The 19128-nt window shown below is 45.2% G+C and overlaps 1 protein-coding gene across 1 annotated transcript in view; it reads right to left on the reverse strand.

Moving 5' to 3' along the window:
* LOC110490803 (serine/threonine-protein kinase WNK1) overlaps window positions 1-19128 on the reverse strand; it is a 174097-nt gene that overhangs the window by 66328 nt on the left and 88641 nt on the right. The window contains exons 3-5 of the mRNA XM_090228663.1: window positions 15261-15439; window positions 10792-11012; window positions 8588-8745 (exon numbers count right to left, since the gene is read on the reverse strand). Of these exons, the coding sequence (XP_090084789.1) occupies window positions 8588-8745; window positions 10792-11012; window positions 15261-15439 (558 nt within the window). The remainder of the gene's footprint in view (window positions 1-8587; window positions 8746-10791; window positions 11013-15260; window positions 15440-19128) is intronic.

Below are 19128 nucleotides of genomic sequence, written 5' to 3' on the forward strand. Positions count from 1 at the left end.
ATTCAGCTAGAAATATGGATTGGTAAAGAGTTCCATTCAGCTGAGAAATATGGATTGGTAAAGAGTTCCTTTCAGCTGAGAAATATGGATTGGTAAAGAGTTCCATTCAGCTAGAAATATGGATTGGTAAAGAGTTCCATTCAGCTGAGAAATATGGATTGGTAAAGAGTTCCATTCAGCTAGAAATATGGATTGGTAAAGAGTTCCATTCAGCTGAGAAATATGGATTGGTAAAGAGTTCCATTCAGCTGAGAAATATGGATTGGTAAAGAGTTCCATTCAGCTAGAAATATGGATTGGTAAAGAGTTCCATTCAGCTAGAAATATGGATTGGTAAAGAGTTCCATTCAGCTAGAAATATGGATTGGTAAAGAGTTCCATTCAGCTAGAAATATGGATTGGTAAAGAGTTCCATTCAGCTGAGAAATATGGATTGGTAAAGAGTTCCATTCAGCTGAGAAATATGGATTGGTAAAGAGGTCCATTCAGCTAGAAATATGAATTGGTAAAGAGTTCCATTCAGCTAGAAATATGGATTGGTAAAGAGTTCCATTCAGCTAGAAATATGGATTGGTAAAGAGTTCCATTCAGCTAGAAATATGGATTGGTAAAGAGTTCCATTCAGCTAGAAATATGGATTGGTAAAGAGTTCCATTCAGCTGAGAAATATGGATTGGTAAAGAGTTCCATTCAGCTGAGAAATATGGATTGGTAAAGAGTTCCATTCAGCTGAGAAATATGGATTGGTAAAGAGGTCCATTCAGCTGAGAAATATGGATTGGTAAAGAGGTCCATTCAGCTAGAAATATGGATTGGTAAAGAGTTCCATTCAGCTGAGAAATATGGATTGGTAAAGAGTTCCATTCAGCTAGAAATATGGATTGGTAAAGAGTTCCATTCAGCTAGAAATATGGATTGGTAAAGAGTTCCATTCAGCTGAGAAATATGGATTGGTAAAGAGGTCCATTCAGCTGAGAAATATGGATTGGTAAAGAGGTCCATTCAGCTGAGAAATATGGATTGGTAAAGAGTTCCATTCAGCTAGAAATATGGATTGGTAAAGAGTTCTATTCAGCTAGAAATATGGATTGGTAAAGAGGTCCATTCAGCTGAGAAATATGGATTGGTAAAGAGTTCCATTCAGCTAGAAATATGGATTGGTAAAGAGTTCTATTCAGCTAGAAATATGGATTGGTAAAGAGTTCCATTCAGCTAGAAATATGGATTGGTACAGAGTTCCATTCAGCTAGAAATATGGATTGGTAAAGAGGTCCATTCAGCTGAGAAATATGGATTGGTAAAGAGGTCCATTCAGCTAGAAATATGGATTGGTACAGAGTTCCATTCAGCTAGAAATATGGATTGGTAAAGAGTTCCATTCAGCTAGAAATATGGATTGGTACAGAGTTCCATTCAGCTAGAAATATGGATTGGTAAAGAGGTCCATTCAGCTAGAAATATGGATTGGTAAAGAGGTCCATTCAGCTAGAAATATGGATTGGTAAAGAGTTCCATTCAGCTGAGAAATATGGATTGGTAAAGAGTTCCATTCAGCTAGAAATATGGATTGGTAAAGAGTTCCATTCAGCTAGAAATATGGATTGGTACAGAGTTCCATTCAGCTAGAAATATGGATTGGTAAAGAGGTCCATTCAGCTAGAAATATGGATTGGTAAAGAGGTCCATTCAGCTAGAAATATGGATTGGTAAAGAGTTCCATTCAGCTAGAAATATGGATTGGTAAAGAGGTCCATTCAGCTAGAAATATGGATTGGTAAAGAGGTCCATTCAGCTAGAAATATGGATTGGTAAAGAGGTCCATTCAGCTAGAAATATGGATTGGTAAAGAGTTCCATTCAGCTAGAAATATGGATTGGTAAAGAGTTCCATTCAGCTAGAAATATGGATTGGTAAAGAGTTCCATTCAGCTATGGCTCTGCATTGAACTGTAGATCCAAGTCAGTTTGTCCTTGGCTTGGGTTGCCTGTCTGGTTTAGTGGTTATGTGTGTTGCTAGTATGTACTAACTGACCTGAAAATACTGTTTATAAAAAAAATAATAAAAAATAAAAAATATTTTTTTTTATTTATTTTCTTTTAAATAACATTCCTAAAGAAAATCAGAAGACTGGATAGTAATTTGTTTTCAACGTGAAGCCATGAGAGATTCTGATGCATTTGAGTGATTTGGAGCTTTTTGTATACATCTTTCTTTGCTGTAGATGACCATATAACCGGACAGTACTCTAAGAGTGATAGGACCAGGGACTGACCGTATAACCTGACAGTACTCTAAGAGTGATAGGACCAGGGACTGACCATATAACCTGACAGTACTCTAAGAGTGATAGGACCAGGGACTGACCGTATAACCGGACAGTACTCTAAGAGTGATAGGACCAGGGACTGACCGTATAACCTGACAGTACTCTAAGAGTGATAGGACCAGGGACTGACCGTATAACCTGACAGTACTCTAAGAGTGATAGGACCAGGGACTGACCATATAACCGGACAGTACTCTAAGAGTGATAGGACCAGGGACTGACCATATAACCGGACAGTACTCTAAGAGTGATAGGACCAGGGACTGACCGTATAACCTGACAGTACTCTAAGAGTGATAGGACCAGGGACTGACCGTATAACCTGACAGTACTCTAAGAGTGATAGGACCAGGGACTGACCATATAACCTGACAGTACTCTAAGAGTGATAGGACCAGGGACTGACCGTATAACCGGACAGTACTCTAAGAGTGATAGGACCAGGGACTGACCGTATAACCGGACAGTACTCTAAGAGTGATAGGACCAGGGACTGATTCACCTGATTCAGTGTGCTAGATGTTTCATACTGTGAACATTTTCTTGTAACAGCAACTCCCTTACCCATCTCTGATTCAACCTGAACCCAAGGCAAGTCATCCTCCTCATACCAAGTTGATCAATATAACCTGAACCCAGAAACATTGATGGGAATAGGAGCCATGAACACACCCTCAAACACAGAGACTAATAAAGAAATAACTCACTGAACCAAACCCTTCCTCTTACTACCTCAGTCTCTTCTCTGCAGTACCCCCCCCCCCCCACATACCACCCCCCCCATCAGACAGTCGTATAAAAAGCAAACTGTCAAAACAGTAGAGAAGAAAAAGTTCCAGAGAAAGGTAGAGACAGAAAGAGAGAAAAAGAGATTGAGGAAGAGGAAGAGACTTACCGGGATGTGAGAGTGAGAGACAGGTCCGACAGACAGAGAGAGTTGGACTCACTAAACTCTTGTAACCTGGTACATTGAGTTCTGCAGGCTCTGTCCTTTACAGTTCTCAACACAGTGGCTTCTCAGTCTTTACCAACTCCCCCTGTCCCTCCAATCTAGAACCTGTGCTTATATAACATTACACACACACACACACACGCACAAACCTCCTAGAGATTCCTGGGGCCAAACAAAGTAAGGGATGACAGCGGAAGAGGTAATGGAATTAAGGAGGACCGGTATTCCAATAACAGGGTGATTAAAAAGGCCTCATTACGGGTGAAACTCTCACAGTGAATAGAGGTCCTTTAAGCCGGTTACATGCTGGTTCCTTTCTGCCCCCTCACAGAACAGCCAACAATGGAGAGAGACATTAAAAGGTACATTTAAAATGCTTTACAAAAGACCAGAGGCAGAGGGAGGGTGGAGAGACTTGATGTGAGGACGGTGTGGGTGGACTAGCTAGGTATGTGAGGGTGAATCCTGTCTTCCAATTAAGTCAAATTGTCACTTAGTCAATGGAGAATCACCCCATTGTGGAAAGAGAAAAGGACTAATTATGATCTTAAAAAAGTCCAATACATCAGCTTTTATCTCAATACCAAATCCTTTCTGGGGAACAAATAAGTACCTTACAGTCATTTGTTTTCAATTAAATTGGTCAAAAAGAAGCAAAAATATAGTTTCTTAGCAAAGAGACATTTCTCAAGCAAGAATTTTACTAGAACTGTCTGGGAGTGTTCTGCGTGGGGAGGATTCATTTTTTATTTTGGCCGTTATTGGCAGAGAGGTTTGAAACTCTTTCTTATTGGTCTATTAACTAATTTAGCGCATGGTGATGTCACCATGGAAGGCCAAAACTCCATCCCACCAAAACATGCAGAAATGTCCAAACAGCTCTTCATCTTCCAAACAGCTCTTCATCTTCCAAACAGCTGTTACCCTAAAGGGTCATGATCATCATGTGCTAAATGTCCCGGTATTATTCCAACCTAACGTTCTGACTGCACTTGGCCGTTGACTTGACTTCCCAGCTCTTTATAATTTGAGCGTTAACGTCAGTTCTCAAAGCTTTGCGTTCCGTTTATACTTCACAGTAGAATTCATATATAAACTGATGTTTTATTTAAATTGCTCTTAAGAATCCGTCTGTCCGGTCTGGCAGATTTAAATAGTCCAGCTCTCCAGCAAACAAACAAAGGGATGAAAATACCCCGGACATTATATACAAATGACTGGACTGGGAGCAAGCTGCTGTGTACCAAATGACTGGCCTGGGAGCAAGCTGCTGTGTACCAAATGACTGGCCTGGGAGCAAGCTGCTGTGTACCAAATGACTGGCCTGGGAGCAAGCTGCTGTGTACCAAATGACTGGCCTGGGAGCAAGCTGCTGTGTAGCAAATGACTGGCCTGGGAGCAAGCTGCTGTGTACCAAATGACTGGACTGGGAGCAAGCTGCTGTGTACCAAATGACTGGACTGGGAGCAAGCTGCTGTGTAGCAAATGACTGGCCTGGGAGCAAGCTGCTGTGTACCAAATGACTGGACTGGGAGCAAGCTGCTGTGTACCAAATGACTGGACTGGGAGCAAGCTGCTGTGTACCAAATGACTGGACTGGGAGCAAGCTGCTGTGTACCAAATGACTGGCCTGGGAACAAGCTGCTGTGTACCAAATGACTGGCCTGGGATCAAGCTGCTGTGTGCCAAATGACTGGACTGGGAGCAAGCTGCTGTGTGCCAAATGACTGGACTGGGAGCAAGCTGCTGTGTACCAACTGACTGGCCTGGGAGCAAGCTGCTGTGTACCAAATTACTGGCCTGGGATCAAGCTGCTGTGTACCAAATGACACCCTATTTCCTAGATGGGCCCCGGTCAAATTGTAGTGCACGATATAGGTGGCGTTTGGGACGCAGCCAGTGGAACTCTCACTGAGGGTAACAGTCTGAGGCAGGAGGCTGTAATAAGAGTCGGTCTACAGAGCTGGGAGAACAGAGTGACGGGGGAGAGAGACGGGAGCACGCTGGGTCATTATATACCATCAGCGTCATCCAGACACGGTCTGGATTGTGTGTGTGTGTGTGTGTGTGTAAGTAACATGACAAGACATGATTTTCTTGGGTTGCAGCTCTACAGTCACTGACACAGTCTGTCTAAGAGTCAAAGGACTTCATTTTTAACTTCAGTACTTCACATGAAGACAATTTCTAACCTCTCTTGGTTACTTCAGCTCACATTGATTGCTCTTAACCACATCCAAAGGAAATGCCATAGGTTACACGTTATTTCCCAGCAGCTAAAATCCATACCAATCTGATAGACGGTTCAAGTATTAATAGTCCTGTATTCCCATGACAAATCCCTACTCTGATCCCACAGGGGAATGGCATGCAGAGTCACAGTGACTGGGGGGGGTCCAGGGAAGCTGCTCTGTCATTATCATAACACAGGATTTACGTCTCCCAGACAACCCTGTGTGGTGACCCCTAAAGCTGAGGTCACCCACCACCGCAATCAGCCATGACGGTCAATAAGCACGGTTCATCACTGACTAGCCGTCTGTCTGTCCTGTACTTAAACATCATTGGGATTTCCTTAAAAACCTTACTATAGACTTACACTGATTACATGGAGTAATTCTGAGTACATGGGAGCTTGGTTTTGACCAGCAGGGTTATGTAAACACATATCACAATGACGAGATCAGTCAAAGAGAAGAAAAAAAGACTTTCACATCTGTCTGCATGATGAGATCATCTCATGGCAGTAACACAAAAATACATTGATTACATTTCCCATCCACCCGGCCATCCACCCGGCCATCCACCCGGCCATCCACCCGGCCATACCTACAAGTGTTTCTGGTTGCAGAGTTGTGTCGTGTGATTAAAACACCTCCAGGACTATAAGGAGGGATCAAAGCTTAACGGATGAACTGGTGTAAAGGGGAGGGCAGCCCCCAACACATAGTCCAGTCTCCCCTCAGAGAATGTCTTCCTGCCAGCCCCTGTCCACTAGAATACCAAGCAGGGTGGCATCCTTCAGCTGCTGTCTACAACTCTCCACAGTCCCCTTTCCAACAGGCCATTATGGAAGCCCTTCACAGCTAACATGAGGGCTGTGTCCTTCCTCTCTCCCTGGGATTCTGTGGCCCCTTAGGATGGACAGGATATCCTGAGAGGGGGGGAGCCGGTACAGAGGAGGAGGGGGAGTCGGTACAGAGGAGGAGGGGGAGTCGGTACAGAGGAGGAGGGGGAGTCGGTACAGAGGAGGAGGGGGAGTCGGTACAGAGGAGGAGGGGGAGTCGGTACAGAGGAGGAGGGGGAGTCGGTACAGAGGAGGAAGGGGGAGCCGGTACAGAGGAGGGGGGAGCCGGTACGGAGGAGGGGGGAGCCGGTACGGAGGCGGGGGCGGGGGTACAGAGGCGGGGGCGGGGGTACAGAGGCGGGGTCGGGGGTACAGAGGCGGGGGTACAGAGGCGGGGGTACAGAGGAGTCAGAGAGGAGGGGAAGTCAGTGAGTGACAGTGGGAGATGGGGCCTGTCTGTGTGTTGAAGACATGACAGAGAGAGAGCCTTGCTGACACTGAGGACAACTGGAGGACTGCGTTTTAGGCTTTAGGTAATTGAAGAAAAGTGATTCGGAACAGAACGTAGCGCAAAACCTCTATGGTATTTGGAGTATTTCAGGATTGCTCTTCCTGCAGAATGATTTCACCAGTGTGGGGGTTAGCCTGCCTATACTGGCTTTACTGGTTGACTGAGGAATTCCCACACTTGAGGTCAGTAAAGGCTGTCTGGACAAATCACAGAACCGTCTGTGATCTACAGAAGCAGCTGAGGAAGCATGGAATGCAGACAGGTTTGCCCTCTACTTCTCTTAAAATAAGAACACACCACAGCACAGTAGACCCACCATCTCCCCCTACTGGTGACCTTCACAGAATCCCTCACTGAGCCTCTGGGTTTGTCCCCTAGGGTGCCATGGGCCCTGGTCAAAAGTAGTGCACTACTGTACATAGGACATAGGGTGTAGTTTGGGACAGTCAGAAAGCCTTCCTCTTTTTCCATCTATAGCAGTAGCATCTTGTGACCGTGGCCACGGCTCCATCTAAACCAGACAGAGCTCATGACTGCTTCTATTTTACCAGAGGAAACAACCCAATTTGAGGAAAGAGAAAATAGAAAATGAAAGGTCATCAGTTAATAACAGATGAGATAAAGAGATGTGGGGTGGCGCAGGCAGAGGGAACCTAGGGAGATTATACAGAGGAGAGGCAGTAAGCACAGGACTAGCCTGGTCCCAGATCTGTTTGTGCAGTCAGTTGGCGAGTCAGCACCAACAGATCTGGGAACAGGTTAGCACAGAAAGGCCATGCCTCGTCACACAGCCACTGATGATGAGGAATAACAAGACTCAAATGTCCTCTCTGCACTCAGGAAGGCCTTCCTCATTCTCAGTGCTTGGTGATAGTACTACAATTGGGTCAGCTAGGTCTCCGGATCTATATGTTTACCAAATCAGCAAACTGGCGAGACCAGCACATTAGGGGAACTATTGTAAACATCTCAGTTACAACCAATACAATGTAATGTGTTGTATGTGAATACAGGCCTGGATTCTGTAGTGGAGTGAAGCGGTCGTTCCCTGGCAACCAGACTAGCAACAGTAAAAGTCAGATAACATCTACAACGTCAGTATTAGTTATTAGTCCCATTCAGAGTTGGACTGTTGAATCCTTGTAAAAACCTGACCATATCAAAGCTAGACGCTCCTCCCAGTGTCAGAGTCCCAGTTCAACAGCCTATGGCAGACATCTGAATGGTGGAAGCCATTGTGTAAATGCGGAGGCAGAATGGTTCCCCAATCTCAACACCGTAAATTATATGCTGCTTGCTGGGGTTGGCTGGGTGACTATAGGGGAATGGAGAATACCTGGCGGCACAAAGCAAGGAGGGTGTGTGTGTGTGTGTGTGTGTGTGTGTGTGTGTTAAACTCCCTGCCCCCGGGGGGGGGGGAGGTGGATGAGGACGTGGAGTCCTCCTCCCTAGTGATCAAACATGAGCTTTATGATCGACTGAGACCATAAAGAACAAACCACACAGACACATACAGGCCTAGTGTATGTGAGACTGACTGCAACCCAGAGGAATGAGAGACACAGAGAGACACAGAACAAGAAAAAAACTAGAGAGAGGGTGGAGAAGAGGAGAGGAAGAGAGGAACGGCAGCTAGAAGAGAAAGAGTGTAATTGGCAATGACATCCAGAAGGGGAGGGGCTGGAGGGGGGAGGGGCTGGACCAAGGAATTTTAAGATGGAGGACACTTACGCTGGTGACTCGGCGGTAGATCTGTGCAGCGTTCTGGCACTCGGAGTAGGGGTACTCTGAGGTGGCCATCTCCAGCATGCACATCCCAAAGGCATACACATCCACTGACTCGTCGTACTTCTCCTCATACATCTCAGGGGCCATGAACTCTGGGGTACCTTGAAACGGATCAAAACGGAACGGGTTCAGAACTCTCTGTGCCTCACACTGCTGTGTCTCCTCCGGCCCAACTCACCCAAGAGGGCCAGAGGGGAGAGGAGGAAAGGACCAAGCCACGGGACAGGCCGCCGACGTACCACCTGCGAGGAGAGAGACAGAAGAGAGAGCGGAGAGGGGGAACGGTGGGAGCAAAATAAATAAAAGAGAAGGGGGAAGCTTCAGTTTAGTCAGAATTGAAACAAGCACAAGTTTTTCTCTGTAAGGCCTTTTATTGGGGCTAAGAGAGAGAAGGGGGGGACAGGTGCACAGAACATGCTGATTGGCCCTTGTGCTGACACTTTGTAATCAAGCAATTGGGAGCAGTCTGGTTAGAGAAGACTCAAACAGGAGAGGGGTTGAGAGGACGACAGGTTGTTAGCCAGACAGACAGGTAAATGTAAGTTCAATCCCCTCCCCATTCAGACACAAACGCCTGATTGGATAGCTTTGTAACAGCTGAGTCTGAAGTAGCCAATCGAGGGCCTTTATTACTACATTTGTCCTACTGGTACGGTTATCAACGTAGCTATGGAACTAACTTGTGTCAAAACCTCACCTTTCACAGAGAAACACGATACATGTCTTAGTGTCACTTACCTGTTAGTTGACCTGTTGGAAGCAAAAGGTTAGAGTAGGTTGGTTAGGCCCTGAGATAAAGCCCATCCCATAGCTACAGACTGAACTAAACAGCTCTGTTCCGTGCACCTGGTGACACTGGTAAGAAGCAAAGGGCTTTACACAGAAAAACTATTATTTTGATTTTTTTGGGAAATGTTTATTTAATGTTTATTTTCACTTACCAGAACCACTTACTGTGACTGCAGTACATGATATGATATGATATTATTACCCAGTACTGCAGAATGAGGGAGAGCCTGCATGTTTTAAATACTCAAAGAGCATAGATAGACGAAAAAGAAAACAGGTTGATTAAGGGGAAAAAGCTAGATGAGCAGATAGAGATGGCCGTATCAGGTGATCTTAAAACGCTGAGGGGGAGAACACGAAACCCACGAGGAAAACATTTCAGAGAGAGAGAGAGAGAGAGATGTTACTGCATCTGAAATGGTCCCCTATTCCCTATATAGTGCGTTACTTTTGACCAGAGCCCTTACCAGTTTCACCCCGAGACCAGTCAAACACAACCAGCCCTGGAGGAAACTGGAGGCCCACGGAGTACTACGGGCACTGTTCAAAAGTAGTGCACTACATAGTGAATAGGAGGCCATTTCAGGAACATTCATTATCATTGTCAGCATGTGCATCTTAGATTTTAAATCAGGCTTAAAGTAAACAAACCACAGGTCTCCACCCAAACCCAAAGAGAAAATATGGTTTTTACCCACAAGAGGGGAAAACTACACATTTATTATCAACATTTGTGGGATTTCACGATGTGGCTAAAGACCTGCTGTCATTAGGGCAATTTACAAGCTCCAACACACCGCAGTTTATGGAAAGTTAGAGTGCTTTCACCTGCCTAATATGAATTTCAATTAGCTTTTTCTGGCGTAACTGATTGTTTTCAGATGGGGGAACAGAGACCAAAACGGTGTTTTCCCCTTGTTAAAACAGGGAACTGGATGGCACAGCAGAGCCGGGGTGGCTCCCCAGTTTCACCGCCAGACCAGTCAAACACAACCAGCCCTGGAAGAAACTGGAGGCCCACGGAGTACTACGGTCAGGGAGAGCCAGGCGCTGAAAACCTGTGGTCGGCTTACGACAAACAGTGGTTGGAATCTTAAACTCTTAAAAAAGAAGTCAGGAATGAATTTTAAATATATTTTACTTTTGTCCAGTCCTTCCAACCCCGTCACCCGAAACCCTCACATTCCATTCCAGAAGGTGTCAATTTAAATCCTAATATATTTTAAATTCAACCATCTGTGGGGAGGTCGGAAGGGACGAGGGAATGGATCTGGCTTTGACACAGGTGTTGGGGTGGAAGGTGAAAGGTCAAGGGTCAAAAGGTTAAAATGTCAGTAAATCAGCCTGTGTGGACGTACCTATGACACTCTTGGCGAAGGACGCCCGTTTGAGCGTAGCCAATCCCAGGTCTCCTATCTTGACGGAGCCAGTGGGGCCGGTGATGAAGATGTTGTCACACTTCAGGTCCCTGTGAATGATGGGAGGGGCCCGGGTGTGGAGGAAGTGGAGCCCCTTTAGGATCTGACGACACCAGCTACGTAGAACCTTGATCTTCATCACCTTGAACCGCTTCAGATACCTAGAACACAATAAGAACAAACCGTGATGAGACTGTGGGACATTTCTAACCAGTGTTGTTCTGATGTAGCTGACGAAACATCATCTTCAGCACCTTGAACCTCTTCATGTACAGTACCTACAACACATTTTAAATATTCATTTAGCCAGTAAAAGTTATCATTATAAATGTGAGGTAAAGCGTTGAGAACAAATGAGCTTTTACAATAAAACAAGCAGTGGTGAGATGAGGTGTAACATGTCTATCAGGTGTTACAGGTGATTAATGATTATTAAAGTAGCCGTCACTGATGAGGAGTGATCACTGGTCTCATGTACAGGACCAGTCAAAAGTTTGGACACACCTACTCATTCAAGGGTTTTTTTTCTCTTTATTTTTTACTATTTTCTACATTGTAGAATAAGAAAGACATCAAAACTATGAAATAAAATATATGGAATCATGTAGTAACCAAAACAGTATTACACAAATCAAAATATATTTTATATTTGAGATTCTTCAAAGTAGCCACCCTTTTCATTCTCTCAACCACAAAGACACAGCGGTTGGAACCAAACATCTCAAATTTGGACTCGAACCAAAGGATTTTTAGTAGTGATTTCTTTGCAGCAATTCGACCATGAAGGCCTGATTTACGCAGTCTCCTGCTTCCTGTGAAGCAATTATTTGGGCTGCAATTTCTGAGGTTGGTAACTCTAATGAACTTATCCTCTGCAGCAGAGGTAACTCTGGGACTTCCTGTCCTGTGGCGGTCCTCATGAGAGCCAGTTTCATCATAGCGCTTGATGGTTTTTGCGACTGCACTTGAAGAAACTTTCAAAGTTCTTGAAGTTTTCCAGATTGTCTGACCTTCCTGGACATTTCTGGGGGTAATGGCCCTAGCCCTCACCCTCCGATCCAACAGGTTCCAGATGTGCTCAATGGGATTGAGATCCGGGCTCTTCTCTGTCCATGGCAGAACACTGACATTCCTGTCTTGCAGAAAATCACAAACAGAACGAGCAGCATGGCTGGTGGCATTGTCATGCTGGAGGGTCATGTCAGGATGAGCCTGCAGGAAGGGTACCACATGAGGGAGGAGGATGTCTTCCCTGTAACGCACAGCGTTGAGATTGCCTGCAATGACAACAAGCTCAGTCCGATGATGCTGTGACACACTGCCCCAGACCATGACGGACCCTCCACCTCCAAATCGATCCCGCTCCAGAGTACAGGCCTTGGTGTAACGCTCATTCCTTCGACGATAAACACAAGTCCGACCATCACCCCTGGTGAGACAAAACCGCGACTCGTCAGTGAAGAGCACTTTTTGCCAGTCCTGTCTGGTCCAGCGACGGTGGGTTTGTGCCCATAGGCGATGTTGTTGCAGGTGATGTCTGGTGAGGACCTGCCTTACAACAGACCTACAAGCCCTCAGGCCAGCCTCTCTCAGCCTATTTTGGACAGTCTGAGCACTGATGGAGGGATTGTGCGTTCCTGGTGTTGCCATCCTGTACCTTTCCCGCAGGTGTGATGTTCGGATGTACTGATCCTGTGCAGGTGTTGTTACACGTGGTGTGCCACTGCGAGGATGATCAGCTGTCCGTTCTGTCTCCCTGTAGCGCGGTCTTAGGTGCCTCACAGTACGGACATTGCAATGTATTGCCCTGGCCACATCTGCAGTTCTCATGCCTCCTTGCAGCATGCCTAAGGAATGTTCACAGGAGGGACCCTGGGCGTCTTTCTTTTGGTGTTTTTCAGAGTCAGTAGAAAGGCCTCTTTAGTGTCCTAAGATTTCATAACTGTGACCTTAATTGCCTACCGTCTGTAAGCTGTTAGTGTCTTAGCGACCGTTCGTCAGATGCATGTTCATTAATTGTTTATGGTTCATTGAACAAGCATGGGAAACAGTTTTTTAACCCCTTACAATGTGGAGTTATTAGGATTTGAACAAATTATCTTTGAAAGACAGGGTACTGAAAAATGTATTTTTGCGTTTATATAGATATTACACATACATAATATTTTCTACATGCTTTATAATATATCTGGTTTTAGTTGTTTAAGTTTACACTGAAAACGTCCATCCAGAAATGTATTTCTAAAAACCCTGTTTGGACTTAGCAGGCCCGAACAAACACTTAGGCGGCCCGCCCAAGGATTTAAATGGCAGACAAATCCCTGGTGTGTATACGTGCACCTGTGTTTAGACTACATGTGTGTATCTGGATCAGTACCCTGAGTGTTACAGTGCCAGACCTCAGTGTCTTGTCTTTCTGCACTGGGCTCAGGCTCCCATGTTGAACCCCCCCCCCCTCATGGCTGTGTGGGTGTTGATGATAACCACGTGGACCAGACCACCAGCCTGCCGCCCTGCTACCCCACCCAGCCATGTGCCAGGCTCTCTGGCCCTCCTGAGGAGTATGGCACAGCTCCTGGGACTATAGTATGACCTAGTGTGACTAACAGCCAGGTAGGCCCAGGCAGGGGACTTAGTTGTTTGTGTCTCCCTGATCTTGGCCCAGGCCTGTACGGCTGCTAGGAGAGAGGGCTGTATGAAAGAATATACTGTACCACATGGAGAAGAACATCCACACAATCCTCAAATGGGACTTTTCCTTCCATCAGTTCATATTTTTCTTCCATCAGCTTTAAAGATAGTTTCTGTTTTTCCACACATTTAATTCATAGCCATATACAAGTCTTACTTCCATAACAGACACAGTGTTACAGGAAGTGGATAATCTAGGCCATGACAATATCACAAGCAGTGGATAATGTAGGCCATGACAGTGTTACAGGAAGTGAATAATCTAGGCCGTGACAGTGTTACAGGAAGTGGATAATCTAGGCCATGACAGTGTTACAGGAAGTAGATAATCTAGGCCATGACAGTGTTACAGGAAGTGGATAATCTAGGCCATGACAGTGTTACCGTCCCCATAGTGAAGGTACAGTCGTTTGGGACACAGCACACTGACTCTTCCACAGGAGGGAGCTGCTGGTCTGGTCCAGAGTCCTGAGCTGCACTGTCTGTCCTGTTGTGGGCCCAGACAGACTAGCACCACATGGTCAGTACTGGTACCACACCACAGCAGATTGGACAGGCAGCCACACTGACACCCTCTTGTTTAGTCTTTGTCTGTCGCTCTCTCTCGTTCTCTGTCTCTCTCCATCCTCACTGTCTGTCTCTCTCTCTGTCTCTCTCCATCCTCTCTCTCGTTCTCTGTCTCTCTCCATCCTCACTGTCTGTCTCTCTCCATCCTCACTGTCTGTCTCTGTCTCTGTCTCTCTCCATCCTCACTGTCTGTCTCTCTCTCTGTCTCTCTCCATCCTCACTGTCTGTCTCTCTGTCTCTCTCCATCCTCTCTCTCGTTCTGTCTCTCTCCATCCTCACTGTCTGTCTCTCTCTGTCTCTCTCATCCTCTCTGTCTGTCTCGCTCTCTCCCCTCCCCCTCACTTTGTCTGTCTGCCTGTCTCTCTAACTTTACCTCAGTCTCGCTCGCTCCCTCCGCCTCTCTATCAAGAATGTGAGGAATCTGCAGCAGCAGCAGCTGGCAGGTGGGCAACTCTCCCAGCTCTCCCACAATGCATCAGTCCCATGGAAGGTGGGGTGGTGGGCGGCACGCAGTCCGTTGCCCATTTCTACTGTAGCTGTCTGCTCTACATTCAGGTTTTATTGTTACCACAAACACCACTGGGCCAGACCCAACCCTGACTGGCCTGGTACCCCCCTGTCCTGTCTGCTTCTGTTCGCTCTACATTGTCAGGGGTTTTGTCATGTGTGTGTGCCTGTGTGTGGCTCTAGTGTGCCAGACCAAGTGTAGACTAGCTAGCAGCAGGGAGGTAGGGAGATGGACATGCGTCCTGGGCATGGTGAGACAACAGCATCCTGTTAAGAGGTACCACTCTGCTCTCAGGGCTCACACACAGCTGTGAAGTGCTTATTATAGAACACTCACAAAGCCCTATTTTGACTAGCAGATGTGCCTACGCATAATATGAAGGTTATGGAACAAGGAAAAGGTTTAGTAGAAGGATAAATAACATTAAGACATTTCCTTTGACATTTTCATATCTCCGTTGGTGGCAGAGAACAACAGTAGGGGGGATGAGACGGCAGAGGTTGACGACTGGAGAGGTGGACGTTCACCAAAATGTTTAGTGTGTGTGTGTGTGTGTGTGTGTGTGTGTGTGTGTGTGTGTGTGTGTGTGTGTGTGTGTGTGTGTGTGTATATAAAAGCGTACAAGCTTGTCAGTACTACTCACGTTTTGAGGGTGCCTGATGTCATTAGCTCTGTGACCAGCACGATGCACTTGGAGTTCTTTCCTTTGGAGGGAGACTCCCAGGAGTCGTAGAAGCGTACAATGTTATGGTGCTGCAGACCCTTCAGCATCTCAGCCTCCTCCTTGAACCTCTGACGCTCCGTCTTAGACAGCTTACGATCCTGTCGGAGAGAGCAGGAGAAACATCTAGCAAACAATAGATTTCACATTCCATTTCCTGTTGTCTTGACACACAATGCTTTACAATAACCCAGCCTAAAGTATAGGACAGAACCCAATCAATCAATAAACCAAATCGCTCAATCAATCAAGTGTTCATAAAGTCCTTTTTTACATCAGCAGTTGTCACAAAGACAGGGTTTCACAGTAACCCTGCCTAGTCAAGCCATGAACCACACAGGAAGAACTGAGAAAACAAAAACAAACAGACTAGCTAGGGAACCTACACACTTCTCAGTTGTCCTATTTTAACAGCCTGGGTCCCTCTAACTTAATGGGAATACCAGTGCTGGCCTGCACCATAAACCATATATGCACCGGCCATTGCGGTCAGGGAAACACTAATAAACATTGCTGTACATTTAAAAAGAGTGAGTTTGAGGGGTTTGACTTGTTTTACGGAGATTCCATGTTTGTGGTTTAGAAATATCTTTGTGGCCGAGAGGCTTGGTACTGTTAAACGGATACTTGGGGTTTTCAGCAATGAGGCCCTTTAACAACTTCCCCAGAATCAGATTAACTAGTTGATACCATTTTAAGGTCTGTGTCAAATATGAAGGGAGTTAGAAGTAGTTTCTCGAGCCAATGCTAACAAGTGTTAGTGCAATGACTGAAAGTCTATGGGTATCTGCTAGCCCGCGAGTTAGCAATTGCGCTAACGCAAGTTAGCAATTTCCCTCAAACCGCATGCAAACACATAAAAATGGTATCCACGAGTTCATCTGACTCTGGGTGGACCCCAAAGTATCCCTTTTAAGGTCAGAGTTCATCATGGCATAGTAAAACCAGAAGTCTCCCTATAAATGGTCTGTAATGAGCTTTGTGTTAAATCAGACTGGGTGGGTGTTAGAAGGCCAGTGGAGAGTCACCCTGTGTGGCCCTGGCCTATAGAGGTGTGTCACCCACAGTCACCTCCCCCTGGCCAGATCGGCTTGGCACAACATTGCGTCATCTCTTTTCTTTTCCACATACACAGGCAGGCAGAGATAGAGAGAGAGAGATAGGGTGGGAGGAGGCCCTATCGGTCCACAAACCTAGTCATTAATCATCCTCATTCCTTCCTGGTCAGATGGATTATATCAAAAGCAGACAGGGTTCAGCCTTCAGTTTCACAAAAAAAGGTCAGACATCTATTTGTTTCATTATGGCCTTATTTTCCAGCCCAGAAAAAAACAAAAAAGTCTACTTCCGTTGAGGATATGATGGTTTTAATCCGCTGATGGGGGTAAGGATGGGGTTGCTCTGAAATCTGCACCTGGGGCATTACATGAGGATGGATTAGAACAATGCCTGGTGAAAGCACTAAAGCAATTGTATTTCCGGGGATTTTAGTTTTGGCATTAGCAGTGATTTAGTCCTTTTAGCTGGCAGAGACAGGCATTACTAGCCTGGGTCTCTAGACAATCTGCCAGCATCACAGGCTACCCTACAGAAGAAGAAACCAAGTGTATTTGTGTCCGTATCTGTCTGTGTGCGTCTTTCACCTGTGCAGCCATAAAGCCCATGTCAGGTCAAGCCACCTAAATCCACCAGCAGGAGGACCCTCAGTGTCACCAAAGCACAGATGCAACTCATTAAGCCAAGTCATTACCCGGTTTCAGAGGGATCAGGTTCTGTGTATGGAAACACAGCAGGGAAGGTGGGTCTGAGAACACACTCAGCCCAGATGAGACCATTAGACATTAAGCAGCTCTAACGAGGATCAGGGGTCCCAGGGCCATCAGGGGTCCCAGGGCCATATACACATTAGCTTTGGAAAGACGGAGTTGGAAATAAAGGTTCCACCTGCATACTATCAATATTTTTAAAAAGGGACATTTCAAAACTGATCTGCTTCATATTTACCATGTCCAGCACCACCCCAACATCAATCTGAAAATGGCACGTTTCTATGTTCTGTAGTAAAAGGAGGAAGATGCAAATGCCTCCTCATAATTGGTTAAAAAAATAGAAAATCACCCGGTGATGTAATTGGAAATACTTATCTTCCTCTGTCTGTATTACTACAAAACATAGAAATATATCATTTTCACTAGGGATGCACGATATATCGGTGAACATATCGGTATCGGCCGATGTCTAGTTTAACGGCGATGTCAAACCTGACATACCTATATAACGTAGGTAGATGAGGTACATACCTATATAACGTAGGTAGATGAGGTACATACCTATATAACGTAGGTAGATGAGGTACATACCTATATAACGTAGGTAGATGAGGTACATACCTATATAACGTAGGTAGATGAGGTACATACCTATATAACGTAGGTAGATGAGGTACATACCTATATAACGTAGGTAGATGAGGTACATACCTATATAACGTAGGTAGATGAGGTACATACCTATATAACGTAGGTAGATGAGGTACATACCTATATAACGTAGGTACATGACGTAATGACGCCACGTAAAGTTGTGCTACACGTGCAACACAGCCTAATGTCTGCTATGTGGATCAAGAGTAACAAAATTTCAGCGAGACAACTCAAAGGCAAAATCCATTATAGCCAAGATAAAGGAATTCATTGCCCTTGACAATCAACCGTTCTCTGTCGATTGTGATGTTGGCTTTCGCCGACTGGTTGAGCACCGGTACACACTACAAAGTGCGCCATTTTCAGATGTTGCCCTTCCCTTAGTTACACAGTGAAAGCGTCACTGCTACTAGCTTCACGACATACATACTATGGAACGCCGTTTGGGTCTTTGTGTGTCAAAGAAGATACAGTAGCACTGTCAAAGCTGTACAAAAAGTCTGCAAACAAGCGAACACCGGCCACAAACAATGTGTTTACAATTCCAAGTTGGTAATAAAGCATCATTTGTTTGACCGCAACTTCTGGGGTAGCTAGCTTTAGCTTGGTATCTAGCTATTTGGTATCTAGCTAGCACCAATACAACCTGTCTGAAAACAATGACCAAAAGAAACTGCAGTCATTTTCATTATTCTTAGCAATGATTTAGGAATCCAGTATTAGCTCGGTTGCCACTTGCTGTTGTTCGCCTATTGAAATTGAACTTCAGTTCATGAAAATAAATAGCTAGCCAGCTACTTAAGCCTATTGCCCAAAACTAACGTTATAAGCAGCCAGCTAGCTTCATCTGGCTAGTGACGCTCGACCTGACCGGGTTGTGTTGTGAAGCTAGCCACAGTAAGGATTAGGCACAATAGTGGAAGTTGCGGTTTTCCTTCAAAATAAAAGTATGTAATTGACAGTGATGCAAATGAATACATATAGTATAATTATGCCATACTTTTATTTTGAAGGCTAACCACAAAGTCCACTATTGTGGCTAATCCTTATTGTGGCTAGCTTCACAGATGGGTCCGACAACCATTAATCAAATAAGAACAGTCTTATAAATGAGGGTTATTTTAGATGACACCTAGCTATATAGTTAACTAGCTAAATAAAGCTACTGAAACAGATTGTCGTTTTGCTATGTTTTTGGTTTAGAACATTGCTGGCATCAATGAGCTAGCTTTTCTTTTTAATGACCAGCACTGTAGGTGCGCGAGACGACTTTACCAGCGTCATAGCATATGTATCGATGAATCGTTGTGACATGAAATACGAGTGTAATCGATGTGTAATAACTACGTAAAAAATGTATGAACTTG

Source organism: Oncorhynchus mykiss, unplaced genomic scaffold (genome assembly GCF_057628025.1).
Source record: "Oncorhynchus mykiss isolate SJ-2025 unplaced genomic scaffold, ASM5762802v1 scaffold96, whole genome shotgun sequence".
Lineage (NCBI taxonomy): Eukaryota > Metazoa > Chordata > Actinopteri > Salmoniformes > Salmonidae > Oncorhynchus > Oncorhynchus mykiss.